The sequence below is a fragment of the Hemiscyllium ocellatum genome, unplaced genomic scaffold (genome assembly GCF_020745735.1).
Source record: "Hemiscyllium ocellatum isolate sHemOce1 unplaced genomic scaffold, sHemOce1.pat.X.cur. R, whole genome shotgun sequence".
Lineage (NCBI taxonomy): Eukaryota > Metazoa > Chordata > Chondrichthyes > Orectolobiformes > Hemiscylliidae > Hemiscyllium > Hemiscyllium ocellatum.
Window position 1 is genome coordinate 398132 of NW_026867602.1, and position 27340 is coordinate 425471.

Here is a 27340-nt window from a genome sequence, read left to right on the forward strand (position 1 = left end):
AGTTGCACCCTCCTTGCGTTGCACCTCTCATATTGCAGCGTAGTTGCACCCTGCCTGCATTGCACCTCTCTCAGTGCAGCGTAGATGCACCCTGCCTGCGTTGCACCTCTCACATTGCAGCGCAGTTGCACCCTGCCTGCGTTGCACCTCTCACATTGCAGCGTAGTTGCACCCTTCCTGCGTTGCACCTCTCTCATTGCAGCATAGTTGTACCCTTCCTGCGTTGCATCTCTCACATTGCAGCATAGTTGCGCCCTCCCTGAGTTGCACCTCTCACATTGCAGTGTAGTTGTACCCTCCCTGCATTGCACCTCTCACATTGCAGTGTAGTTGCACCCTCCCTGCATTGCACCTCACAACGCAGCGTAGGTGCGCCCTCCCCACATTGCACCTGTCACATGGCCGCGTAGTTGTACCCTCCCTGCATTGCACCTCACATATTGCAGTGTAGTTGCACCCTCCTTGCGTTGCACCGCTCTCATTGCAGCGTAGTTGCGCCCTCCCTACATTGCACCTCTCACTGCAGTGTAGTTGCACCCTCCCTGCATTGCACCTCTCACATTGCAGCGTAGTTGCACCCTCCCTGCATTGCAACTCTCACATTGCAGCGTAGTTGCACCCTCCCTGCATTCCACCTGTCATATTGCAGCGTAGTTGCGCCCTCCCTGTATTGCACCTCTCACATTGCAGTGTAGTTGCACCCTCCCTGCGTTGCACCTCTCATATTGCAGTGTAGTTGCACCCTCCCTGCGTTGCACCTCTGATATTGCAGTGTAGTTGCACCCTCCCTGCGTTGCACCTCTCACATTGCAGCGTAGTTGCGCCCTCCCTGCGTTGCACCACTTGCAGTGCAGCGTAGTTGCGCCCTCCCTGCATTCCACCTGTCATATTGCAGCGTAGTTGCGCCCTCCCCACATTGCACCTCTCACATTGCAGTGTAGTTGCACCCTCCCTGCGTTGCACCTCTCACGTTGCAGCATAGTTGCACCCTCCCTGCGTTGCACCTCTCACATTGCAGTGTAGTTGCACCCTCCCTGCGTTGCACCTCTCACATTGCAGCGTAGTTGCACCCTACCTGCGTTGCACCTCTCACATTGCAGCGTAGTTGCACCCTCCCTGCGTTGCACCACTTGCAGTGCAGCATAGTTGCGCCCTCCCCACATTGCACCTCTCACATTGCAGCGTAGTTGCACCCTCCCTGCATTGCAACTCTCACATTGCAGCGTAGTTGCACCCTCCCTGCATTCCACCTGTCATATTGCAGCGTAGTTGCGCCCTCCCTGTATTGCACCTCTCACATTGCAGCGTAGTTGCACCCTCCCTGCATTGCACCTCTCACGTTGCAGCGTAGTTGCACCCTCCCTGCGTTCCACCTGTCATATTGCAGCGTAGTTGCACCCTCCCTGCGTTGCACCTCTTTCACTACAGCGTAGTTGTACCCTGCCTGCGTTGCACCTCTCACATTGCAGCGTAGTTGCACCCTCCCTGCGTTGCACCTCTCACATTGCAGCGTAGTTGCACCCTCCCTGCATTGCACCTCTCACATTGCAGCGTAGTTGCACCCTCCCTGCGTTGCACCTCTCACATTGCAGCGTAGTTGCACCTTCCTGCGTTGCACCTCTCTCATTGCAGCATAGTTGCACCCTCCCTGCATTGCACCTCTCATATTGCAGTGTAGTTACACTCTGCCTGCGTTGCACTTCTCATATTGCAGTGTAGTTGCACCCTGCCTGCGTTGCACCTCTCATATTGCAGTGTAGTTGCACCCTCCCTGCGTTGCACCTCTGATATTGCAGTGTAGTTGCACCCTCCCTGCGTTGCACCTCTCACATTGCAGCGTAGTTGCGCCCTCCCTGCGTTGCACCACTTGCAGTGCAGCGTAGTTGCGCCCTCCCTGCATTCCACCTGTCATATTGCAGCGTAGTTGCGCCCTCCCCACATTGCACCTCTCACATTGCAGAGTAGTTGCACCCTCCCTGCGTTGCACCTCTCACGTTGCAGCATAGTTGCACCCTCCCTGCGTTGCACCTCTCACATTGCAGCGTAGTTGCACCCTACCTGCGTTGCACCTCTCACATTGCAGCGTAGTTGCACCCTCCCTGCGTTGCACCACTTGCAGTGCAGCATAGTTGCGCCCTCCCCACATTGCACCTCTCACATTGCAGCATAGTTGCACCTCTCACATTGCAGCGTAGTTGCACCCTCCCTGCGTTCCACCTGTCATATTGCAGCGTAGTTGCACCCTCCCTGCATTGCACCTCTTTCACTACAGCGTAGTTGTACCCTGCCTGCGTTGCACCTCTCACATTGCAGCGTAGTTGCACCCTCCCTGCGTTGCACCTCTCACATTGCAGCGTAGTTGCACCCTCCCTGCATTGCACCTCTCACATTGCAGTGTAGTTGCACCCTCCCTGCGTTGCACCTCTCACATTGCAGCGTAGTTGCACCCTGCCTGTATTGCACCACTTGCAGTGCAGCATAGTTGCGCCCTCCCCACATTGCACCTCTCACATTGCAGCATAGTTGCACCTCTCACATTGCAGCGTAGTTGCACCCTCCCTGCATTGCACCTCTCACATTGCAGTGTAGTTGCACCCTCCCTGCGTTCCACCTGTCATATTGCAGCGTAGTTGCACCCTCCCTGCGTTGCACCTCTTTCACTACAGCGTAGTTGTACCCTGCCTGCGTTGCACCTCTCACATTGCAGCATAGTTGCACCCTCCCTGCGTTGCACCTCTCTCATTGCAGCGTAGTTGCACCCTCCCTGCGTTCCACCTGTCATATTGCAGCGTAGTTGCGCCCTCCCCACATTGCACCTCTCATATTGCAGTGTAGTTGCACCCTCCCTGCGTTGCACCACTTGCAGTGCAGCGTAGTTGCGCCCTCCTTGCGTTCCACCTGTCATATTGCAGCGTAGTTGCGCCCTCCCCACATTGCACCTCTCACATTGCAGCGTAGTTGCACCCTGCCTGCGTTGCACCTCTCACATTGCAGCGTAGTTGCGCCCTCCCTGCGTTGCACCTCTCACATTGCAGTGTAGGTGCACCCTGCCTGCGTTGCTCCTCTCACATTGCCGCGTAGTTGCACCCTCCCTGCGTTCCACTTGTCATATTGCAGCGTAGTTGCGCCCTCCCTGCATTGCACCTCTCACATTGCAGTGTAGTTGCACCCTCCCTGCGTTCCACCTGTCATATTGCAGCGTAGTTGCACCCTCCCTGCGTTGCACCTCTTTCACTACAGCGTAGTTGTACCCTGCCTGCGTTGCACCTCTCACATTGCAGCATAGTTGCACCCTCCCTGCGTTGCACCTCTCTCATTGCAGCGTAGTTGCACCTTCCCTGCGTTCCACCTGTCACATTGCAGCGTAGTTGCGCCCTCCCTGCGTTGCTCCTCTCACATTGCAGCGTAGTTGCCCCCTCCCTGTGTTGCAACTCTCGCAGTGCAGCGTAGTTGCACCCTCCCTGCGTTGCACCTCTCACATTGCAGCGTAGTTGCACCCTCCCTGCGTTGCACCTCTCACATTGCAGCATAGTTGCACCCTCCCTGCATTGCACCTCTCACATTGCAGCATAGTTGCACCCTGCCTGCGTTGCACCTCTCACATTGCCGCGTAGTTGCACCCTCGTCGCGTTGCACCTCTCACATTGCAGCATAGTTGCACCCTCCCTGCATTGCACCTCTCACATCGCCGTGTAGTTGCACCCTCGTCGCGTTGCACCTCTCACATTGCAGCGTAGTTGCACCCTGCCTGCGTTGCACCTCTCACATCGCCGTGTAGTTGCGCCCTCCCTGCATTGCACCTCTCATATTGCAGTGTAGTTGCACCCTCCCTGCGTTGCACCACTTGCAGTGCAGCGTAGTTGCGCCCTCCCTGCGTTGCGCCTCTCACATTGCAGCGTAGTTGCACCCTCCCTGCAGTGCACCCCTCACTTTGCAGCATAGTTGCATCCTCCCCGCGTTGCTGTGTAGTTGCACCCTTCCCACATTGCCCCTCTCACATTGCCGCATAGTTGCACCCTCCCTGCGTTGCACCTCTCACATTGCAGCGTAGTTGCACCCTCCTTGTGTTGCACCTCTTGCAGTGCAGCGTAGTTGCACCCTCCCTGCGTTGCATCTCTCACATTGCAGTGTAGTTGCACCCTCCCCACATTGCAAATCTCACTTTGCAGCGTAGTTGCACCCTCCCTGCATTGCACCTCTCACGTTGCAGCGTAGTTGCACCCTCCCTGCGTTCCACCTGTCATATTGCAGCGTAGTTGCACCCTCCCTGCGTTGCACCTCTCTCATTGCCGCGTAGATGCACCCTGCCTGTGTTGCACCTCTCACATGGCAGCGTAGTTGCACCCTGCCTGCGTTGCACTTCTCACATTGCAGTGTAGTTGCATTCTCCCTGCGTTGCACCTCTCTCATTGCAGCGTAGTTGCACCCTCCTTGCGTTGCACCTCTCATATTGCAGTGTAGTTGCGCCCTCCCTGCGATGCACCTCTCACATTGCCGCGTAAATGCACCCTGCCTGCGTTGCACCTCTCACATTGCAGCGTAGTTGCACCCTCCCTGCGTTGCACCTCTCTCATTGCAGCGAAGTTGTACCCTCCCTGCGTTTCACCTCTTGCAGTGCAGCGTAGTTGCACACTCCCTGCGTTCCACCTGTCATATTGCCGCGTAGGTGCGCCCTCCCTGCATTGCACCTCTCATGCTGCAGCGTAGTTGCACCCTCCCTGCGTTGCACCCTTCCCGCATTGCTGCGTAGTTGCACCCTCCCTGCGTTGCATCTCTCACATTGCAGTGTAGTTGCACCCTCCCTGCGTTGCACCACTTGCAGTGCAGCGTAGTTGCGCCCTCCCTGCATTGCTCCTCTCACGTTGCAGCGTAGTTGCACCCTCCCTGCATTGCACTTCTCATATTGCAGCGTAGTCGCACCCGCCCTGCGTTGCACCTCTCACATTGCTGCGTAGTTGCACCCTCCCCACATTGCACCTCTCACATTGCAGCGTAGTTGCACCCTCCCCACATTGCACCTCTCACATTGTGGCGTAGTTGGGCCCTCCCTGCATTGCACCTCACATCGCAGCGTAGTTGCACCCTCCCCACGTTGCACCTCTCACATTGCAGCGTAGTTGCACCTCTCACATTGCAGCGTAGTTGCACCCTCCCTGCGGTGCACCTCTCACATTTCTGCGTAGTTGCGTCCTCCCTGCATTGCACCTCTCACATTGCCGCGTAGATGTACCCTGCCTGCGTTGCACCTCTCATATTGTGTAGCATTGTTGCACCCTCCCTGCATTGCACCTCACATTGTAGCGTAGTTGCACCTCTCGCATTGCCGCGTAGATGTACCCTGCCTGCGTTGCACCTCTCACATTGCAGTGTAGTTGCATTCTCCCTGCGTTGCACCTCTCTCATTGCAGCGTAGTTGCACCTCTTGCAGTGCAGCGTAGTTGCACCCTCCCTGCGTTCCACTTGTCATATTGCAGCGTAGTTGCGCCCTCCCTGCATTGCACCTCTCACATTGCAGTGTAGTTGCACCCTCCCTGTGTTGCATCTCTCACATTGCAGTGTAGTTGCACCTCTCACATTGCAGCGTAGTTGCACCCTCCCAGCGTTGCACCTCTCACATCGCAGCATAGGTGCGCCCTCCCCACATTGCACCTCTCACATGGCAGCATAGTTGTACCCTCCCTGCATTGCACCTCTCACATTGCAGCGTAGTTGCACCCTCCCTGCGTTCCACCTCTCATATTGCAGTGTAGTTGCGCCCTCCCTGCGATGCACCTCTCACATTGCCGCGTAAATGCACCCTGCCTGCGTTGCACCTCTCACATTGCAGCGTAGTTGCCCCCTGCCTGTGTTGTACCTCTCACATTGCAGCGTTGTTGCACCCTCCCTGCGTTGCACCTCTCACATTGCAGCGTAGTTGCACCCTCCCTGCGTTGCAGCTCTCTCATTGCAGCGTAGTTGCACCCTCCCTGCGTTGCAGCTCTCTCATTGCAGCGTAGTTGCACCCTCCCTGCGTTGCAGCTCTCTCATTGCAGCGTAGTTGCACCCTCCCTGCGTTGCACCTCTTGCAGTGCAGCGTAGTTGCACCCTCCCTGCGTTGCACTTCTCTCATTGCAGCGAAGTTGCACCCTCCCTGCGTTGCACCTCTTGCAGTGCAGCGTAGTTGCACACTCCCTGCGTTCCACCTGTCATATTGCCGCGTAGTTGCGCCCTCCCTGCATTGCATCTCTCACATTGCAGCATAGTTGCGCCCTCCCTGCGTTGCACCACTTGCAGTGCAGCGTAGTTGCGCCCTCCCTGCGTTGCTCCTCTCACATTGCAGCGTAGTTGTGCCTTCCCCACGTTGCAGTTCTTGCATTGCAGCGTAGTTGCGCCCTCCCCGCGTTGCAGTTCTTGCATTGCAGCAAAATTGGACCCTCCCCGCGTTAAAGTTCTTGCATTGCAGCGCAGTTGTGCCCTCCCCACATTGCAGTTCTTGCATTGCAGCGCAGTTGTGCCCTCCCCATGTTGCAGTTCTTGCATTGCAGTGTAGTTGTGCTCTCCCCATGTTGCAGTTGTTGCATTGCAGCGTGGTTGTGCTCTCCCCATGTTGCAGTTTGTGCATTGCAGCGCAGTTGCTCCCTCCCCGCATTGTAGTTCTTGCATTGCATCGTAGTTACGCCCTCCCCATGTTGCAGTTCTTGCATTGCAGCGTAGTTGTACCCTCCCCATGTTGCCGTTCTTGCATTCCAGCGTAGTTGTGCCTTCCCCATGTTGCCGTTGTTGCATTGCAACATAGTTGTGCCCTCCCCATGTTGCAGTTCTTGCATTGCAGTGCAGTTGTGCCCTCCCCATGTTGCAGTTCTTGCATTGCAGCGTAGTTGTGCCCTCCCCGCATTGCAGTTCTTGCATTGCAGCGTGGTTGTGCCCTCCCCGCGTTGCAGTTCTTGCATTGCAGCGTAGTTGTGCCCTCCCCGCGTTGCCGTTCTTGCATTGCAACATAGTTGTGCCCTCCCCATGTTGCAGTTCTTGCATTGCATCGTAGTTGTGCTCTCCCCACGTTGCAGTTCTTGCATTGCAGTGTAGTTTTGCTCTCCCCATGTTGACATTCTTGCATTGCAGCGTAGTTGCGCCCTCCCCACGTTGCAGTTCTTGCATTGCAGCGTAGTTGTGCCCTCCCCACGTTGCAGTTCTTGCATTGCAGCGTAGTTGTGCCCTCCCCACGTTGCAGTTCTTGCATTGCAGTGTAGTTGTGCCATCCACATGTTGCAGTTCTTGCATTGCAGCGTAGTTACGCCCTCCCCACTTTGCAGTTCTTGTATTGCAGCGTAGTTGTACCCTCCCAACATTGCAGTTCTTGCATTGCAGCATAGTTTTGCCCTTCCAACATTGCAGTTCTTGCATTGCAGCATAGTTGTACCCTCCCCATGTTGCAGTTCTTGCATTGCAGCGTGGTTGTGCCCTCCCTGCGTTGCGGTTCTTGCATTGCAGCGTAGTTGTGCCCTGCCCGTGTTGCCGTTCTTGCGTTGCAGCGCAGTTGTGCCCTCCCCATGTTGCAGTTCTTGCATTGCAGCGTGGTTGTGCCCTCCCTGCGTTGCAGTTCTTGCATTGCAGCGTAGTTGTGCCCTCCCCATGTTGCAGTTCTTGCATTGCATCGTAGTTGTGCTCTCCCCACGTTGCAGTTCTTTCATTGCAGTGTAGTTTTGCTCTCCCCATGTTGACATTCTTGCATTGCAGCGTAGTTGCGCCCTCCCCTCGTTGCAGTTCTTGCATTGCAGCGTAGTTGTGCCCTCCCCACGTTGCAGTTCTTGCATTGCAGTGTAGTTGTGCCATCCACATGTTGCAGTTCTTGCATTGCAGCGTAGTTACGCCCTCCCCACTTTGCAGTTCTTGTATTGCAGCGTAGTTGTACCCTCCCAACATTGCAGTTCTTGCATTGCAGCATAGTTTTGCCCTTCCAACATTGCAGTTCTTGCATTGCAGCATAGTTGTACCCTCCCCATGTTGCAGTTCTTGCATTGCAGCGTGGTTGTGCCCTCCCTGCGTTGCGGTTCTTGCATTGCAGCGTAGTTGTGCCCTGCCCGTGTTGCCGTTCTTGCGTTGCAGCCTAGTTGCGCACTCCCCATGTTGCAGTTCTTGCATTGCAGTGTAGTTGTGCCCTCCCTGCGTTGCAGTTCTTGCATTGCAGCATGGTTGTGCCCTCCCCACGTTGCGGTTCTTGCATTGCAGCATGGTTGTGCCCTCCCCACATTGCAGTTCTTGCATTGCAACCTAGTTGTGCCCTCCCCTCGTTGCAGTTGTTGCATTGCAGCGTAGTTGTGCCCTCCCTGCGTTGCAGTTGTTGCATTGCAGCGTAGTTGTGCCCTCCCCGCATTGAGCTTCTTGCATTGCAACATAGTTGTGCCCTCCCCATGTTGCAGTTCTTGCATTGCAGTGCAGTTGTGCCCTCCCCACGTTGCCGTTCTTGCAATCCAGCGTGGTTGTGCCATCCACATGTTGCCGTTCTTGCATTGCAGCGTAGTTGCGCCCTCCCCGCGTTGCAGTTCTTGCATTGCAGCAAAATTGTGCCCTCCCCGCGTTGCAGTTCTTGCATTGCAGCGTAGTTGTGCCCTCCCCACATTGCAGTTCTTGCATTGCAGCGCAGTTGTGCCCTCCCCACATTGCAGTTCTTGCATTGCAGCGTAGTTGTGCTCTCCCCATGTTGCAGTTTATGCATTGCAGTGTAGTTGTGCCCTCCCTGCGTTGCAGTTCTTGCATTGCAGCATGGTTGTGCCCTCCCCATGTTGCAGTTCTTGCATTGCAGCGTAGTTGTGCCCTCCCCGCGTTGCAGTTCTTGCATTGCAGCAAAATTGTGCCCTCCCCGCGTTGCAGTTCTTGCATTGCAGCGTAGTTGTGCCCTCCCCGCGTTGCAGTTCTTGCATTGCAGCGCTGTTGTGCCCTCCCCATGTTGCAGTTCTTGCATTGCAGTGTAGTTGTGCCCTCCCCATGTTGCAGTTCTTGCATTGCAGCGTAGTTGTGCCCTCCCCATGTTGCAGTTCTTGCACTGCAACGTAGTTGTGCCCTCCCTGCATTGCAGTTCTTGCATTGCAGCGTAGTTGTGCCCTCCCCACGTTGCAGTTCTTGCATTGCAGCGCAGTTGTGCCCTCCCCATGTTGCAGTTCTTGCATTGCAGTGTAGTTGTGCTCTCCCCATGTTGCAGTTGTTGCATTGCAGCGTGTTTGTGCTCTCCCTGCGTTGCAGTTCTTGCATTGCAACGCAGTTGCGCCCTCCCCGCGTTGCCGTTCTTGCATTGCAGCGCAGTTGTGCCCTCCCCATGTTGCAGTTCTTGCATTGCAGCATAGTTGTGCCCTCCCCATGTTGCAGGTCTTGCATTGCAGCGCTGTTGTGCCCTCCCCATGTTGCAGGTCTTGCACTGCAACATAGTTGTGCCCTCCCTGCATTGCAGTTCTTGCACTGCAGCGCAGTTGTGCCCTCCCCACGTTGCAGTTCTTGCATTGCAGCGCAGTTGTGCCCTCCCCATGTTGCAGTTCTTGCATTGCAGTGTAGTTGTGCTCTCCCCATGTTGCAGTTGTTGCATTGCAGCGTGGTTGTGCTCTCCCCGCGTTGCAGTTCTTGCATTGCAACGCAGTTGCGCCCTCCCCGCGTTGCAGTTCTTGCATTGCAGCAAAATTGTGCCCTCCCCGCGTTGCAGTTCTTGCATTGCAGCGTAGTTGTGCCCTCCCCACATTGCAGTTCTTGCATTGCAGTGTTGTTGTGCCCTCCCCGCATTGCAGTTCTTGCATTGCAGCGTCGTTATGCCCTCCCCATGTTGCAGTTCTTGCTTTGCAGTGTAGTTGTGCTCTCCCCATGTTGATGTTCTTGCATTGCAGTGTAGTTGTGCCCTCCCCGCGTTGCAGTTCTTGCATTGCAGCATAGTTGTGCCCTCCCGAAGTTGCAGTTCTTGCATTGCAGCATAGTTGTGCCCTCCCGAAGTTGCAGTTCTTGCATTGCAGCGCTGTTGTGCCCTCCCCATGTTGCAGTTTTTGCACTGCAACGTAGTTGTGCCCTCCCTGCATTGCAGTTCTTGCACTGCAGCGCAGTTGTGCCCTCCCCGCATTGCAGTTCTTGCATTGCAGCGTAGTTGTGCCCTCCCCATGTTGCAGTTCTTGCATTGCAGTGTAGTTGTGCTCTCCCCATGTTGCAGTTGTTGCATTGCAGCGTGGTTGTGCTCTCCCCGCGTTGCAGTTCTTGCTTTGCAGTGTAGTTGTGCTCTCCCCATGTTGATGTTCTTGCATTGCAGTGTAGTTGTGCCCTCCCCGCGTTGCAGTTCTTGCATTGCAGCATAGTTGTGCCCTCCCAAAGTTGCAGTTCTTGCATTGCAGCATAGTTGTGCCCTCCCGAAGTTGCAGTTCTTGCATTGCAGCGCTGTTGTGCCCTCCCCATGTTGCAGTTCTTGCACTGCAACGTAGTTGTGCCCTCCCTGCATTGCAGTTCTTGCACTGCAGCGCAGTTGTGCCCTCCCCGCATTGCAGTTCTTGCATTGCAGCGTAGTTGTGCCCTCCCCACGTTGCAGTTCTTGCATTGCAGCGCAGTTGTGCCCTCCCCATGTTGCAGTTCTTGCATTGCAGTGTAGTTGTGCTCTCCCCATGTTGCAGTTGTTGCATTGCAGCGTGGTTGTGCTCTCCCCGCGTTGCAGTTCTTGCATTGCAACGCAGTTGCGCCCTCCCCGCCTTGCAGTTCTTGCATTGCAGCGTAGTTGTGCCCTCCCCACATTGCAGTTCTTGCATTGCAGCGCAGTTGTGCCCTCCCCATGTTGCAGTTCTTGCATTGCAGCGTAGTTGCGCCCTCCCCGCTTTGCAGTTCTTGCATTGCAGTGTAGTTGTGCCCTCCCCGCGTTGCAGTTCTTGCATTGCAGCGTAGTTGTGCCCTCCCTGTGTTGCCGTTCTTGCATTGCAGAATAGTTGTGCCCTCCCCATGTTGCAGTTCTTGCATTGTAGCGCTGTTGTGCCCTCCCCATGTTGCAGTTCTTGCACTGCAGCGTAGTTGTGCCCTCATGCATTGCAGTTCTTGCACTGCAGCGCTGTTGTGCCCTCCCTGCGTTGCAGTTCTTGCATTGCAGCGTAGTTGTGCCCTCCCCGCATTGAACTTCTTGCATTGCAACATAGTTGTGCCCTCCCCACGTTGCAGTTCTTGCATTGCAGCGCAGTTGTGCCCTCCCCATGTTGCAGTTCTTGCATTGCAGCGCTGTTGTGCCCTCCCTGCGTTGCAGTTCTTGCATTGCAGCGTAGTTGTGCCCTCCCCGCATTGAACTTCTTGCATTGCAACATAGTTGCGCCCTCCCCACGTTGCCGTTCTTGCATTCCAGCGTAGTTGTGCCATCCACATGTTGCCGTTCTTGCATTGCAGCGTAGTTGCGCCCTCCCCGCGTTGCAGTTCTTGCATTGCTGCAAAATTGTGCCCTCCCTGCGTTGCAGTTCTTGCATTGCAGCGTAGTTGTGCCCTCCCCACATTGCAGTTGTTGCATTGCAGTGTAGTTGTGCTCTCCCCATGTTGCAGTTGTTGCATTGCAGCGTGGTTGTGCTCTCCCCATGTTGCAGTTTGTGCATTGCAGCGCAGTTGCTCCCTCCCCGCATTGTAGTTCTTGCATTGCAGTGCAGTTGCGCCCTCCCTGCGTTGCAGTTCTTGTATTGCAGCGTAGTTGTACCCTCCTAATGTTGCTGTTGTTGCATTGCAGCGTAGTTGTGCCCTCCCCATGTTGCAGTTCTTGCATTGCAGCGCAGTTGTGCCCGCCCATGTTGCAGTTCTTGCATTGCAGCGCGGTTGTGCCCTCCCCGCATTGCAGTTCTTGCATTGCAGCGTGGTTGTGCCCTCCCCATGTTGCAGTTCTTGCATTGCAGCGTAGTTGTGCCCTCCCCATGTTGCAGTTCTTGCATTGCATCGTAGTTGTGCTGTCCCCACGTTGCAGTTTTTGCATTGCAGCGTAGTTGTGCTCTCCCCATGTTGATGTTCTTGCATTGCAGCGTAGTTGTGCTCTCCCCGCGTTGCAGTTCTTGCATTGCAGCGTAGTTGTGCCCTCCCCATGTTGCAGTTCTTGCATTGCAGTGTAGTTGTGCCATCCACATGTTGCAGTTCTTGCATTGCATCGTAGTTGTGCCCTCCCCACGTTGCAGTTCTTGCATTGTAGCGCAGTTGTGCTCTCCCCATGTTGACGTTCTTGCATTGCAACGCAGTTGCACCCTCCCCACGTTGCAGATCTTGCATTGCAGCGTAGTTGTGCCCTGCCCGTGTTGCAGTTCTTGCATTGCAGCATGGTTGCGCCCTCCCCACGTTGCAGTTCTTGCATTGCAGCGCAGTTGTGCCCCCCCACGTTGTAGTTCTTGCATTGCAGCATAGTTGTGCCCTGCCCGTGTTGCAGTTCTTGCATTGCAGCGCAGTTGTGCCCTCCCCATGTTGCAGTTCTTGCATTGCAGCGTGGTTGCGCCCTCCCCGCGTTGCCATTCTTGCATTGCAGTGTAGTTGTGCTCTCCCTGCATTGCAGTTCTTGCATTGCAGCGTAGTTGTGCCCTCCCCATGTTGCAGTTCTTGCATTGCAGTGTAGTTGTGCCATCCACATGTTGCAGTTCTTGCGTTGCAGCGTAGTTGTGCTGTCCCCACGTTGCAGTTTTTGCATTGCAGCGTAGTTGTGCCCTGCCCGTGTTGCAGTTCTTGCATTGCAGCATGGTTGCGCCCTCCCCACGTTGCAGTTCTTGCATTGCAACGTAGTTGTGCCCTCCCTGCGTTGCCGTTCTTGCATTCCAGCTTAGTTGTGCCCTCCCCATGTTGCAGTTCTTGCATTGCATCGTAGTTGTGCCCTCCCCACGTTGCAGTTCTTGCATTGCAGCATGGTTGCGCCCTCCCCACGTTGCAGTTCTTGCATTGCAGCGCAGTTGTGCCCCCCCACGTTGTAGTTCTTGCATTGCAGCATAGTTGTGCCCTGCCCGTGTTGCATTTCTTGCATTGCAGCGCAGTTGTGCCCTCCCCATGTTGCAGTTCTTGCATTGCAGCGTGGTTGCGCCCTCCCCGCGTTGCCATTCTTGCATTGCAGTGTAGTTGTGCTCTCCCTGCATTGCAGTTCTTGCATTGCAGCGTAGTTGTGCTCTCCCCATGTTGTCGTTCTTGCTTTGCAGCGTCGTTGCGCCCTCCCCGCATTGCAGTTCTTGCATTGCAGTGTAGTTGCACCCTCCTCGCGTTGCAGTTCTTGCATTGCAGCGTAGTTGTGCTCTCCCCATGTTGTCGTTCTTGCATTACAGCGTAGTTGTGCTCTCCCCATGTTGTCATTCTTGCATTACAGCGTAGTTGTGCCCTCCCTGCATTGCAGTTCTTGCATTGCAGCGTAGTTGTGCCCTCCCCGCGTTGCAGTTCTTGCATTGCAGCATAGTTGTGCCCTCCCGGAGGTGCAGTTCTTGCATTGCAGCGTAGTTGCGCCCTCCCCGCGTTGCAGTTCTTGCATTGCAACGTAGTTGCGCCCTCCCCGCGTTGCAGTTCTTGCACTGCAGCGTAGTTGTGCCCTCCCCATGTTGCCGTTGTTGCATTGCCACATAGTTGTGCCCTCCCCACGTTGCAGTTCTTGCATTGCAGCGCAGCTGCGACCTCCCCACGTTGCAGTTCTTGCATTGCAGCGTAGTTGTGCCCTCCCCACGTTGCAGTTCTTGCATTGCAGCGCAGTTGTGCCCTCCCCATGTTGCAGTTCTTGCATTGCAGCGCAGTTGTGCCCTCCCCATGTTGCAGTTCTTGCATTGCATCGCAGTTGTGCCCTCCCCATGTTGCAGTTCTTGCATTGCAGCATAGTTGTGCCCTCCCGGCAGTCCAGCGTGATTGTTTTGGGGGGTTCTTTCCGAATGGATTGTGGCATTGCCTGTGTCTGCTTGGTGTTGACGACAAAGTAGCTTGCAGTGTGGACCTCCTTCCTTAACTCTCCCTCTGCCAGTTCCTCAACCATCCGCAGCTCTCAGCTCTCATTGATGAGAACGACGAGGAGGTTTTCAACTACATGATGAGGCTGGAGGTAAGAATGGGGGTACACTGTGCCCTGTCCTGACTGTGGCTCAACAGTTACTTCCCACAAGTCTGTCTTCTGTCACTCCCTCGGTTTCTAGTCTCTTTCTCTGCAGTATTTGACAGCTTCCGCCCCCCGCCAGTCTCTGCCCGCAGCTGTTGGGGGCACCCAAGATCTAACACAGGACGCAGTGAATGCTCCCTCGAACCATTTCCCCCCAACCATCAGACACTCCCAGGACAGGAATGGCATCCGGTCAGATGTAGATTAAAGCTGCCTCAACAGTTTAGGCTGAAAGTAAAGTTCTGTGTACATTGTCCCCATCAAACAGTCCTACTGTTTTGATGTGTTGTGTAACCCAGCAGGTTCTGAACTGGTTCAATCCCAGAATGAGAATTGGACAGGTAAACCATCCCTTTTATGTTTTTAGATTAGATTCCTTACAGCGTGGAAATTGTTTATTGTAGTGTATTCTGAATTTGTTCACAAGTATTTTCAGCAAATTGAGCATAAAAGTTATCACTTAATTTAAACAAAAAAGCTTGTGACTATTTCATAACGTCAGACGGAAAGATTCAATCTTTTATCTCAGCAATAGCTCACTTATGGCTTAACATGCGTTCCCAGAACTCGTATCTTCGGGGAATGGCTTTCTCTCACTGACCGCCGCACGGCTTCTTATTCCGGAGATCTCTTCCCACGGACTTCTGAGCATTGCGGGATCTCTCCGCAGCTCACCATGTCAGTGACTCGGTGGTTAGCGCTGCTGCTTCACAGCACTCGGCTCCCAGGTTCGATTCCAGCCTCGGGCGACTGTCTGCATGGAGTTTGCACATTCTATCCCCCCCCACCCCTCCCCCGTGTCTGCGTGGGTTTCCTCCGGGTGCTCTGCTTTCCTCCCATGTGCAGGTCAGGTGAATTGGCCATGCTAAATTGCCCGTAGTGTTAGGTGCGTTAGTCAGAGGGAAATGGGTCTGGGTGGGTTACTCTTCGGAGGGTCAGTGTGGACTTGTTGGGCCGAAGGGTCTGTTTCCACACTGTAGGGAATCTAGTACAACGAACTTACTCTCTCCAGTTCAAGTCAGGAAATCCTTTCTAATTATCCGCCCCCCCCCCCCCCCCCCCCACCAAAACAGGATGTTTGCTCAAATCTCACGGGTCGTGCAAAATGCTGTTTTGCGTTCCCTGTTCCAAAAGCCTTCCTGACCTTCCCTGAACAAATCAGGCCGCACCTTCAGAGAGCTGGAGGCAAAGACCCCTTTCTCCTTCACCAGTTGGCTCCGTGCCAATGAAACGAGATCCATCGAGACAGTCCTGGGTAGCTCCCACCCCTGCCCAGTCAGTCCCATAGTGCCAGCCCTCCCAAGTGTCCTCCGCCAGTCAGCCCCACCCACCCATCCCAATTTCCCGTGCCCCCCCCCCCCCCCCCCCCCCCGGTGCCAGTTTGTTACCGCGTAGCTGTCTTTTAAACCCCACCCCCAGGTCGAAGAATTTGAAGACATCAAGTCGGGCTACAGAATTAAGTTCCATTTCGGAGAAAACCCTTACTTTGAGAACAGCCTCATCATCAAAGAATTTCACCTGGGAACCGGAGGTGAGCTTGGGAGGGGTTGGGGAGGGAGTGCAGGCTTTGTCAGGGGGGTGGGGGACGGGTTGCAGGCTCTGTCCATACCTCATGTTTGTCAGGGAGGGAGCCCCAGAGCTGACACGGGGTCAGGAGAGTGCTAAGATCTTAGAGGGAGGCAGGAAGTAACAACCGAGGTAGGGGCGGGCTGGAGGAGGTGACAGAGATAGGGAGAGGGTGTAGGGGGCTGGAGGAGGAGACAGAGACAGGAAGAGGGGGTAGGGGGCTGAAGGAGGGCACAGAGACAGGGAGGGGGGGTAGGGGGCTGGAGGAGGAGACAGAGACAGGGAGAGGGGGTAGGGGGCTGGAGGAGGGCACAGACAGGGAGAGGGGGTAGGGGGCTGAAGGAGGGCACAGAGACAGGGAGAGGGGGTAGGGGGCTGGAGGAGGGCACAGAGACAGGGACAGGGGGTAGGGGGCTGGAGAAGGGCACAGAGACAGGGAGAGGGGGTAGGGGGCTGAAGGAGGGCACAGAGACAGGGAGAGGGGGTGGGGGCTGAAGGAGAGCACTGAGACAGGGAGGGGGCTAGAGGAGGGCACAGAGACAGGGAAGGGACGTAGGGGGCTGGAGGAGAGCACTGAGACAGGGAGGGGGCATAGGGGGCTGGAGGAGGGCACAGATAGGGAGAGGGTGTAGGGGGCTGGAGGAGGGCACAGAGACAGGGAGGGGGGCATAGGGGGCTGGAGGAGGGCACAGATAGGGAGGGGTGTAGAGGCTGGAGGAGGGGACAGACAGTGAGGGGGCGTAGGGGGCTGGAGGAGGGGACGGAGATAGGGAGGGGGTGTAGGGGCTGGAGGAGGGGACGGAGATAGGGAGGGGGTGTAGGGGGCTGGAGGAGGGGATGGGGATAGGGAGGGGGTGTAGGGGCTGGTGGAGGGGACGGAGATAGGGAGGGGGTGTAGGGGCTGGAGGAGGGACGGAGATAGGGAGGGGGTGTAGGGGCTGGAGGAGGGGACGGAGACAGGGAGGGGGTGTAGGGGGCTGGAGGAGGGGACGGGGATAGGGAGGGGGTGTAGGGGGCTGGAGGAGGGGACTGAAGGTAAAGTGGGAGAGAGTAGCTGGAAATTTTGGAAAAGGAATATGAATGGAGGTAATTGTAGGGTTACCAATGAAAATGGTGCTCCAAATCGATGCTCTGTTATGGTGTGTGTGTATGTCGTTCCAATTCACAGGAGTAAGTGTTGTCCCTGTCCTGGGAGTGTTTGAGGGGGTACAGCGTAGAGGGAGCTTTACCCTGTCTCTAACCCCATGCTGGCCCTGTTCCTGGGAGTTTGATGGGGGGGACAGTGTAGAGGGAGCTTTACCCTGTCTCTAACCCCATGCTGTCCCTGTCCTGGGAGTGTTTGGGGGGACAGTGTAGCGGGAGCTTTACTCTATAACCCCCTGTCCCTGGGGGTGTGAGATGGGGGGGACAGTGTAGATGGAGCTTTACCCTGTCTCTAACCCCTTGTTGGTTCTGTCCCTGGGAGTGTTTGGGGGGACAGTGTAGAGGGAGCTTTACCCTGTATCTAACCCCGTGCTGGCCCTGTCCCTGGGAGTGTTTGATGGGGGACAGTGTAGAGGGAGCTTTACCCTGTCTCTAACCCCGTACTGTCCCTGTCCCTGGGAGTGTTTGATGGTGGGGGGACAGTGTAGAGGGAGCTCTACCCTGTCTCTAACCCCGTACTGTCCCTGTCCCTGGGAGTGTTTGATGGTGGGGGGACAGTGTAGAGGAAGTTCTACCCTGTCTCTAATCCCGTACTGTCCCTGTCCCTCTCCCTGGGAGTGTTTGATGGTGGGGGGACAGTGTAGAGGGAGCTCTACCCTGTCTCTAACCCCGTACTGTCCCTGTCCCTGGGAGTGTTTGATGGGGGGGGACAGTGTAGAGGGAGCTTTACTCTGTATCTAACCCCGTGCTGTCCCTGTCCCTGGGGGTGTTTGATGGGGGACAGTGTAGAGGGAGCTTTACTCTCTATCTAACCCCATGCTGTCCCTGTCCCTGGGAGTGTTTGATGGGGGACAGTATAGAGGGACCTCTACCCTGTCTCTAACCCCGTGCTGTCCCTGTCCCTGGGAGTGTTTGGGGGGACAGTGTAGAGGGAGCTTTACCCTGTGTATCTAACCCCCCTGTCTCTGGGAGTATTTGGTGGGGGACAGTGTAGAGGGAGCTTTACCCTGTCTCTAACCCCGTACTGTCCCTGTCCCTGGGAGTGTTTGATGGTGGGGGGACAGTGTAGAGGGAGCTCTACCCTGTCTCTAACCCCGTACTGTCCCTGTCCCTGGGAGTGTTTGATGGTGGGGGGACGGTGTAGAGGGAGTTCTACCCTGTCTCTAACCCCGTACTGTCCCTGTCCCTGGGAGTGTTTGATGGGGGGGGGGGACAGTGTAGAGGGAGCTTTACTCTGTATCTAACCCCGTGCTGGCCCTGTCCCTGGGAGTGTTTGGGGGGGGGGGGGGGTGACAGTGTAGAGGGACCTCTAACCTGTCTCTAACCCCATGCTGTCCCTGTCTCTGGGAGTATTTGGTGGGGGACAGTGTAGAGGGAGCCTTACCCTGTCTCTGACCCCATGCTGGCCCTGTCGCTGGGAGTGTTTGATGGGGGACAGTGTAGAGGGAGCTTTACCCTGTCTCTAACCCCGTACTGTCCCTGTCCCTGGGAGTGTTTGATGGTGGGGGGACAGTGTAGAGGGAGCTCTACCCTGTCTCTAACCCCGTACTGTCCCTGTCCCTGGGAGTGTTTGATGGTGGGGGGACAGTGTAGAGGGAGTTCTACCCTGTCTCTAATCCCGTACTGTCCCTGTCCCTCTCCCTGGGAGTGTTTGATGGTGGGGGGACAGTGTAGAGGGAGCTCTACCCTGTCTCTAACCCCGTACTGTCCCTGTCCCTGGGAGTGTTTGATGGTGGGGGGACAGTGTAGAGGGAGCTCTACCCTGTCTCTAACCCCGTACTGTCCCTGTCCCTGGGAGTGTTTGATGGTGGGGGAACGGTGTAGAGGGAGTTCTACCCTGTCTCTAACCCCGTACTGTCCCTGTCCCTGGGAGTGTTTGATGGGGGGGGGGACAGTGTAGAGGGAGCTTTACTCTGTATCTAACCCCGTGCTGGCCCTGTCCCTGGGAGTGTTTGGGGGGGGGGGGGGTGACAGTGTAGAGGGACCTCTAACCTGTCTCTAACCCCATGCTGTCCCTGTCTCTGGGAGTATTTGGTGGGGGACAGTGTAGAGGGAGCCTTACCCTGTCTCTGACCCCATGCTGGCCCTGTCGCTGGGAGTGTTTGATGGGGGACAGTGTAGAGGGAGCTTTACCCTGTCTCTAACCCCGTACTGTCCCTGTCCCTGGGAGTGTTTGATGGTGGGGGGACAGTGTAGAGGGAGCTCTACCCTGTCTCTAACCCCGTACTGTCCCTGTCCCTGGGAGTGTTTGATGGTGGGGGGACAGTGTAGAGGGAGTTCTACCCTGTCTCTAATCCCGTACTGTCCCTGTCCCTCTCCCTGGGAGTGTTTGATGGTGGGGGGACAGTGTAGAGGGAGCTCTACCCTGTCTCTAACCCCGTACTGTCCCTGTCCCTGGGAGTGTTTGATGGTGGGGGACAGTGTAGAGGGAGCTCTACCCTGTCTCTAACCCCGTACTGTCCCTGTCCCTGGGAGTGTTTGATGGTGGGGGGACGGTGTAGAGGGAGTTCTACCCTGTCTCTAACCCCGTACTGTCCCTGTCCCTGGGAGTGTTTGATGGGGGGGGGGACAGTGTAGAGGGAGCTTTACTCTGTATCTAACCCCGTGCTGGCCCTGTCCCTGGGAGTGTTTGGGGGGGGGGGGGGGGGTGACAGTGTAGAGGGACCTCTAACCTGTCTCTAACCCCATGCTGTCCCTGTCTCTGGGAGTATTTGGTGGGGGACAGTGTAGAGGGAGCCTTACCCTGTCTCTGACCCCGTGCTGGCCCTGTCGCTGGGAGTGTTTGATGGGGGACAGTGTAGAGGGAGCTTTACCCTGTCTCTAACCCCGTACTGTCCCTGTCCCTGGGAGTGTTTGATGGTGGGGGGACAGTGTAGAGGGAGCTCTACCCTGTCTCTAATCCCGTACTGTCCCTGTCCCTCTCCCTGGGAGTGTTTGGTGGGGGGACAGTGTAGAGGGAGCTCTACCCTGTCTCTAACCCCGTACTGTCCCTGTCCCTGGGAGTGTTTGATGGGGGGGGGGACAGTGTAGAGGGAGCTTTACTCTGTATCTAACCCGTGCTGGCCCTGTCCCTGGGAGTGTTTGGGGGGGGGGAGGGGGGTGACAGTGTAGAGGGAGCTTTACTCTGTATCTAACCCTGTGCTGTCCCTGTCCCTGGGGGTGTTTGATGGCGTCAGTGTAGAGGGAGCTTTACTCTCTATCTAACCCCATGCTGTCCCTGTCCCTGGGAGTGTTTGATGGGGGACAGTATAGAGGGACCTCTACCCTGTTTCTAACCCCGTGCTGTCCCTGTCCCTGGGAGTGTTTGGGGGGACAGTGTAGAGGGAGCTTTACCCTGTGTATCTAACCCCCCTGTCTCTGGGAGTATTTGGTGGGGGACAGTGTAGAGGGAGCTCTACCCTGTCTCTAACCCCGTACTGTCCCTGTCCCTGGGAGTGTTTGATGGTGGGGGGACGGTGTAGAGGGAGTTCTACCCTGTCTCTAACCCCGTACTGTCCCTGTCCCTGGGAGTGTTTGATGGTGGGGGGACGGTGTAGAGGGAGTTCTACCCTGTCTCTAACCCCGTACTGTCCCTGTCCCTGGGAGTGTTTGATGGGGGGGGGGGACAGTGTAGAGGGAGCTTTACTCTGTATCTAACCCCGTGCTGGCCCTGTCCCTGGGAGTGTTTGGGGGGGGGGGGGGTGACAGTGTAGAGGGACCTCTACCCTGTCTCTAACCCCATGCTGTCCCTGTCTCTGGGAGTATTTGGTGGGGGACAGTGTAGAGGGAGCCTTACCCTGTCTCTGACCCCGTGCTGGCCCTGTCGCTGGGAGTGTTTGATGGGGAGGACAGTGTAGATGGAGCTTTACCCTGTCTCTGACCGTGCTGTGTCTCTGTGCTGTCCATTGCAGGGAAGCCTGTGTCCCAGTCCACCCCCATCAAATGGAAGAAGGGGATGGACCTGACGGCGCTGAGCAAAGGCCTCGATGAGAAAGGCCGCAAGCGAGGCCATCGCAGCTTCTTCGCCTGGTTCACCGAGCACCGGAACCCCACCACCGATGAGATTGCTGAGGTATGGGCTTCCTGGGGGTGTGTGTGTGTGTGTGTATCTCTCTTCCCGGAGCCAGTGCTCAGTAACTGTGGGTGAGCACCTGCTGAGATTCGGCAGCAGCATGGGAGTTGGGGGAACTCGGGAAGGTGTGCTATTTCTGTCTGGTTTCCCACTGTCGTGAGGGGAGGTACGGAGTGGCGAGGCCAATGTGCAAACGTTCACCTCCAAGCCCAGGAACATCGATGATCCTGCTGTTGTATGGATACCCACGGTCATATTCTGCCCCACAATGTGCTCATTCGCACATTCAGCTGTGTTTGCTCACTGCGTCCACACCGCTCCCGTGTCTCTCTGTCCCCCTCCCCCCAGCGTCTCTCCATTCCCCTCCCCCCCCCCCCGCGTCTCTCCGTCCCCCTCGCCCCGTGTCCCTCCGTCCCCCTCGCCCCGTGTCCCTCCATCCCCCTCGCCTCCGTCCCCCTCGCCCCCTCCCCCCGTGTCCCTCCATCCCCCTCCCCGCGCCATGTTAGGGGTGATGTGATTGCGTTAGTCCGGGTGTCCAGGGGGTTTGCTGGGATGCTGCAAATGTGTTGCTGGTCAAAGCACAGCAGGTTAGGCAGCATCTCAGGAATAGAGAATTCGACGTTTCGAGCATAAGCCCTTCATCAGGAATAAGAGAGAGAGAGCCAAGCCGGCTGAGATAAAAGGTAGGGAGGAGGGACTAGGGGGAGGGGCGATGGAGGTGGGATAGGTGGAAGGAGGTCAAGGTGAGGGTGATAGGCCGGAGTGGGGTGGGGGCGGAGAGGTCAGGAAGAGGATTGCAGGTTAGGAGGGCGGTGCTGAGTTGAGGGAACCGACTGAGACAAGGTGGGGGGAGGGGAAATGAGGAAGCTGGAGAAATCTGAATTCATACCTTGTGGTTGGAGGGTTCCCAGGCGGAAGATGAGGCGCTCCTCCTCCAGCCGTCGTGTAGTTGTGTTCTGCCGGTGGAGGAGTCCAAGGACCTGCATGTCCTCGGTGGAGTGGGAGGGGGAGTTAAAGTGTTGAGCCACGGGGTGATTGGGTTGGTTGGTTCGGGCGGCCCAGAGGTGTTCTCTGAAGCGTTCCGCAAGTAAGCGGCCTGTCTCACCAATATAGAGGAGGCCACATCGGGTGCAGCGGATGCAATAGATGATGTGTGTGGAGGTACAGGTGAACTTGTGGCGGATATGGAAGGATCCCTTGGGGCCTTGGAGGGAAGTGAGTGTGGAGGTGTGGGCGCAAGTTTTACATTTCCTGCGGTTGCAGGGGAAGGTGCCGGGGGTGGAGGTTGGGTTGGTGGGGGGTGTGGATCTGACAAGGGAGTCACGAAGGGAGTGGTCCTTGCGGAACGCTGATAGGGGAGGGGAGGGAAATATATCCTTGGTGGTGGGGTCCGTTTGGAGGTGGCGGAAATGGCGGCGGATAATACGTTGTATGCGCAGGTTGGTGGGGTGGTAGGTGAGAACCAGTGGGGTTCTGTCTTGGTGGCGGTTGGAGGAGCGGGGCTCAAGGGCGGAGGAGCGGGAAGTGGAGGAGATGCGGTGGAGGGCATCGTCGATCACGTCTGGGGGGAATCTGCGGTCCTTGAAGAAGGAGGCCATCTGGGTTGTGCGGTGTTGGAATTGGTCCTCCTGGGAGCAGATGCGGCGGAGACGAAGGAATTGGGAATATGGGATGGCGTTTTTACAGGGGGCAGGGTGGGAGGAGGTGTAGTCCAGGTAGCTGTGGGAGTCAGTCGGTTTATAATAGATGTCTGTGTTGAGTCGGTCGCCCGAGATAGAAATGGAAAGGTCTAGGAAGGGGAGGGAGGAGTCTGAGACAGTCCAGGTGAATTTCAGGTCGGGATGGAAGGTGTTAGTAAAGTTGATGAACTGTTCAACCTCCTCGTGGGAGCACGAGGCAGCGCCGATACAGTCATCGATGTAGCGGAGGAAAAGGTGGGGGGTGGTGCCAGTGTAGTTGCGGAAGATGGACTGTTCCACATATCCTACAAAGAGGCAGGCATAGCTGGGGCCCATGCGGGTGCCCATGGCAACTCCTTTAGTTTGGAGGAAGTGGGAGGATTGAAAAGAGAAGTTATTCAGGGTGAGGACCAGTTCAGTCAGTCGAAGGAGGGTGTCAGTGGAAGGGTACTGGTTAGTGCGGCGGGAAAGGAAGAAGCGGAGGGCTTTGAGTCCTTCGTGATGGGGGATGGAGGTGTACAGGGACTGGATGTCCATAGTGAAAATAAGGCGTTGGGGACCGGGGAAGCGAAAATCCTGGAGGAGGTGGAGGGCGTGGGTGGTGTCCCGAACGTAGGTGGGGAGTTCTTGGACTAAAGGGGACAGGACCGTGTCGAGGTATTGGGAGATGAGTTCGGTGGGGCAGGAGCAGGCTGAGACAATGGGTCGGCCGGGGCAGGCAGGTTTGTGGATTTTGGGCAGGAGGTAGAAACGGGCGGTGCGGGGTTGTGGGACTATGAGGTTGGAGGCGGTGGATGGGAGATCCCCTGAGGTGATGAGGTCCTGGATGGTCTGTGAGATGATGGTTTGGTGGTGGGAGGTGGGGTCGTGGTCAAGGGGGCGATAAGAAGAGGCGTCCGCGAGCTGGCGTTTGGCTTCAGCGGTGTACAGGTCAGTATATCCTTGGTGGTGGGGTCCGTTTGGAGGTGGCGGAAATGGCCACACTACCACCGCGCCTCCCTTGTCTGCGGGTTTGATGGTGAGGTTGGGATTGGAGCGGAGGGAGTGGAGGGCTGCACGTTCTGAGGGTGAGAGGTTGGAGTGGGTGAGAGGGGTGGACAGGTTGAGTCGGTTGATGTCACGGCGGCAGTTGGCTATAAAGAGGTCGAGGGCGGGTAGGAGGCCTGCACGGGGTGTCCAGGTGGATGGGGTGTGTTGGAGGCGGGAGAAGGGGTCGTCAGAGGGTGGGCGGGAGTCTTGGTTGTGAAAGTAGGCACGGAGGCGAAGGCGGCGGAAGAATTGTTCAATATTTGGTTTGCTGGGATGCTCCCTGTGCCAGGAGGTTCTGACCAATCAAGAGGCTGCTGTTGAACGATCAGAATGGGGAGCAGGCCTAGCCCATCCTGCCCCATGAGTCTGTTCCCCCACCCCCATTCAATAAGCTCATGGCTGATTGTCTCATGGACCCAGCCCCACTTACCCGCCCGCTCACCACAACCCTTAGAATTCTCTTACCATTCAAAATTCTATCTATTTGTGCCTTAAAAATCTTCCACGGGGTAGCCGCAACTGCTTCACTGGGCAGGGAATTCCTCACATTCACATCCCTTTTGGATGCAGACGTTCCTGATTGGCTCCCCTTTATTTTGAGGTTGTGCCCCCTTGTTCTCGTTTCACCCTCCAGTGGAAACAACCCCCTCTGCTTCTCCCTTAGCTATTCCCCTTTATATGTTTCCCTAAGGTTCCCCCATCGTTCTTCCCCGTTCCAGTGAGGGAAGTCCCAGTCTCCTCAATCCCTCCCGAAATGCCGACCCTCTCGACTCCAGAAGCAGCTTCCCCCGTTGTGCCTCCAGTGCCCAGTAGGTGGCAGCAAAGGTGGGCAGAGCGTCTGACGTTGCCGGTGGAATAGACAGGGTGGGCTAGTAACATGGGGCATAGACTTAAAGGAAGGGGTGTGGCGGAAAAATGCTCTCACCCCGAGGGCAGTGACAGCGGTAGGACGTTCTCCGAGAGGGTTGAGTCTTGTAACATCTGAAGCAGCGTTTGGGTCCTCACTGGCCGATCTACTCTGTCCCATTTCTGTTCCCCCTCAGGTTCTAAAGGACGACATGTGGCCAAACCCGCTGCAGTACTTCCTGATCGCTGAGAGCGAGAGTGGGGAAAATGGGCTGGACGACAGGTGAGCAGAGAAACCTCGAGCTGCCTTTCTTTTTCAAAAAAAAAAGCCCCAAGCTACTGCGACCAGGAGGGAGCTTGGTACAGAGCTCCCCTGAGACAGGCAGGAGTGTCCCTTCCCTCGGAAGGAGGGAGGGAGAGAGAGAGCGCAGAGCGAGGTGGGGGAGCACCCGTTACAGGGCAAACGGTAACAGAATGACCTGCAGACGTTTCGGTGAAGCCTCTTGAGAGGGGAGAGTGTGGGACTCGCTGCGGAGGGTGGAGGTCAGGTTGTGGGTTGTGAGGGGTGGGACATCATAAATTCATTTTAAAACGTCCCCAGGCTCTGCAGTTTGGGCACTCCCACCCCTTTCTCTGACCCCTGACCCCCCCCCCCAGTCTGTGACCTCTGACCCCCTCCTTTTTTTCTCTCTCGCAGTGACGAAGAGAATGGGGACGACTCGGTGGTGATTGTGGACGAGGACGACGACGAGGAGGACGACGACGACGACGTGCAGGAGATAGTCGACGAGGACGAGGAGGAGGAGGATGACGGTTAGTCGGCTCTGACAGCCCGGGCCAGGGGGAGGGAGGGGAGCCAAACCAAAGCTTCATTCCCCCCACCACCACCCTATCCTCAGTCAGCAGCTCATGATCGAGCCCCTTCCAGCCTTTCTCGAACAGAGTTAAAAATCCCACCACACCAGGTTATAGTCCGACAGGTTTAATTGGAAGCACACTAGCTTTCGGAGCGACTCTCCTTCTCAGGGAGACAAGCACCTGATGCTTCCAATTGGACTATAACCTGGTGTGGTGGGATTTTTAACTTTGTCCACCCCCCCCAGTCCAACTCCGGCATCTCCACATCATTTCTTGAACTGAGCTGTGATCCGAGAGGTCTCATCAGTTTGGGGTTTCTCACTGGGATTTTGGGAGGTGGGGGCTGGTGGGTGGAGGACGGGGTCGGTCCAGACAGGAGCCCGGCACTAACACGCCGTCGATCTCTCTCTCTCTCTCTCTCTCTCTCTCCCCCTCCCGCAGGGTCGGACGATGAGGGCGACGACGACGTGCAGGAGATTGATGACGGGGAGGAAGTTGAAGAGGAAGGAGTCGAGGTGGAAGAGGAGGAGGAGGAGGAGGATGGCGGACCGACGGAAGGGGGCGACGGTTAAAGTGTTTCCTCTCCTTCCACACCCCACCAGCCCCCACCCCACCCCCCCGAAACAAAGTTTGTTAATAAAACGGGTGCATTTGCCAGTGTGCGAGTGAGAGTGAATGAGTGTGTGTGAAACTGAGCGAGGGAGTGAATGTGTTTGCACCACCTTTCTGGAGCAGATGAGCAACCCCTTGGCTAATCAGTGCTTGGCCTAATCCCCCTCGCTCTCCTATTTTTATTTCTTTAACGTCTCCTCCCAGCTCAGTTTCTCCCCTGCACCCTGGATCACTGCTCCCCCCCTGCAGCACCACGGGGCACTGAGATGTTTTGACCTGTGTCCCACCACCACAATGCCGTGCTTCCCCCCCCGGTGGTGTGGTGGGTACCTAGATTGCTCGTTGGTAGCCTCCTCTTGGGTGGGAGTCCTTTGGAGGGAGGCTGGGGTTGAGGAGAGTGAGGTGGGGGCAGGGGGAGGCTGGCCCTTTTACTCAGAATCTGAAAGTTGTCAGCTGTAGACCGGAAGGTGATGGGTTTGGAACCCTCCTCTCCTGGCTGACCCGTCGCTATAACCCGCTTGTATTTCCACAGCCCGGTACTGGCCCACGGGTTGCTCCTGTCCTGAGTGGGTGCACGTGTGCGGTTTTGTGCGTGTTTTCATTGCAGCGTTTTTTTTTCTACAAAATGTATGTACGTATGTATATAAATTGACAGTAGATAGAACTTAGAGCCTGCGTTTTCCTGCCTGTCGCCCACCCCAGCTCCCCCCCACCCCGGCCCGATCCGGGACCCCGAGGACAGCAACAGCTCTTGGGAGGGTCGTCACTGCTACAGGCAAATGGGAAACGGGTACAAAGGAGATGCAGAGGGTTTGATAGGGGGGAGGAGAAACAGTGTAGAGGGAGCTTTACTCTGTATCTAGCCCCCTATCCCTGGACGTTGGGGCCTGTGTAGAGGAAGCTTTACCCTGTATCTAACCCCCCGTCCCTGGGAGTGGGGGACAGTGTGGACGGAACTTTATCTAACCCCCTGTCCCTGGGAGCAGGGGACAGTGTAGAGGGAGCTTTACTCTGTATCTAACCCCCTGTCGCTGGGAGTGGGGGACGGTGTAGAGGGAGATTTACTCTGTATCTAACCCCCTGTCGCTGGGAGTGGGGACGGTGTAGAGGGAGATTTACTCTGTATCTAACCCCCTGTCCCTGGGAGTGGGGGACAGTGTAGAGGGAGCTTTGCCCTGTATCTAACCCCCTGACCCTGGGAGTGGGGGACAGTGTAGAGGGAGCTTTACTCTGTATCTAACCCCCTGTCCCTGGGAGTGGGGGACAGTGTACAGGGAGCTTTACCCTGTATCTAACCCCCTGGCCCTGGGAGTGGGGGACAGTGTAGAGGGAGCTTTACTCTGTATCTAACCCCCTGTCCCTGAGAGTGGGGGACGGTGTAGAGGGAGCTTTACCCTGTATCTAACCCCCTGTCCCTGGGAGCAGGGGACAGTGTAGAGGGAACTTTATCTAACCCCCTGTCCCTGGGAGTGGGGGACAGTGTAGAGGGAGCTTTACTCTGTA

The 27340-nt window shown here is 56.4% G+C and overlaps 1 protein-coding gene across 1 annotated transcript in view; it reads left to right on the top strand.

The window, feature by feature from the left end:
* Nucleotides 1–27340, top strand: part of LOC132809048 (protein SET-like) — a 39414-nt gene that overhangs the window by 10339 nt on the left and 1735 nt on the right. The window contains exons 2-7 of the mRNA XM_060822423.1: nucleotides 13922–13999; nucleotides 15473–15584; nucleotides 20653–20813; nucleotides 24565–24650; nucleotides 25065–25180; nucleotides 25667–27340. The exon at nucleotides 25667–27340 is cut by the window's right edge and continues 1735 nt beyond it. Coding sequence (XP_060678406.1) covers nucleotides 13922–13999; nucleotides 15473–15584; nucleotides 20653–20813; nucleotides 24565–24650; nucleotides 25065–25180; nucleotides 25667–25797 — 684 coding nt within the window. The 3' untranslated portion in view covers nucleotides 25798–27340. The remainder of the gene's footprint in view (nucleotides 1–13921; nucleotides 14000–15472; nucleotides 15585–20652; nucleotides 20814–24564; nucleotides 24651–25064; nucleotides 25181–25666) is intronic.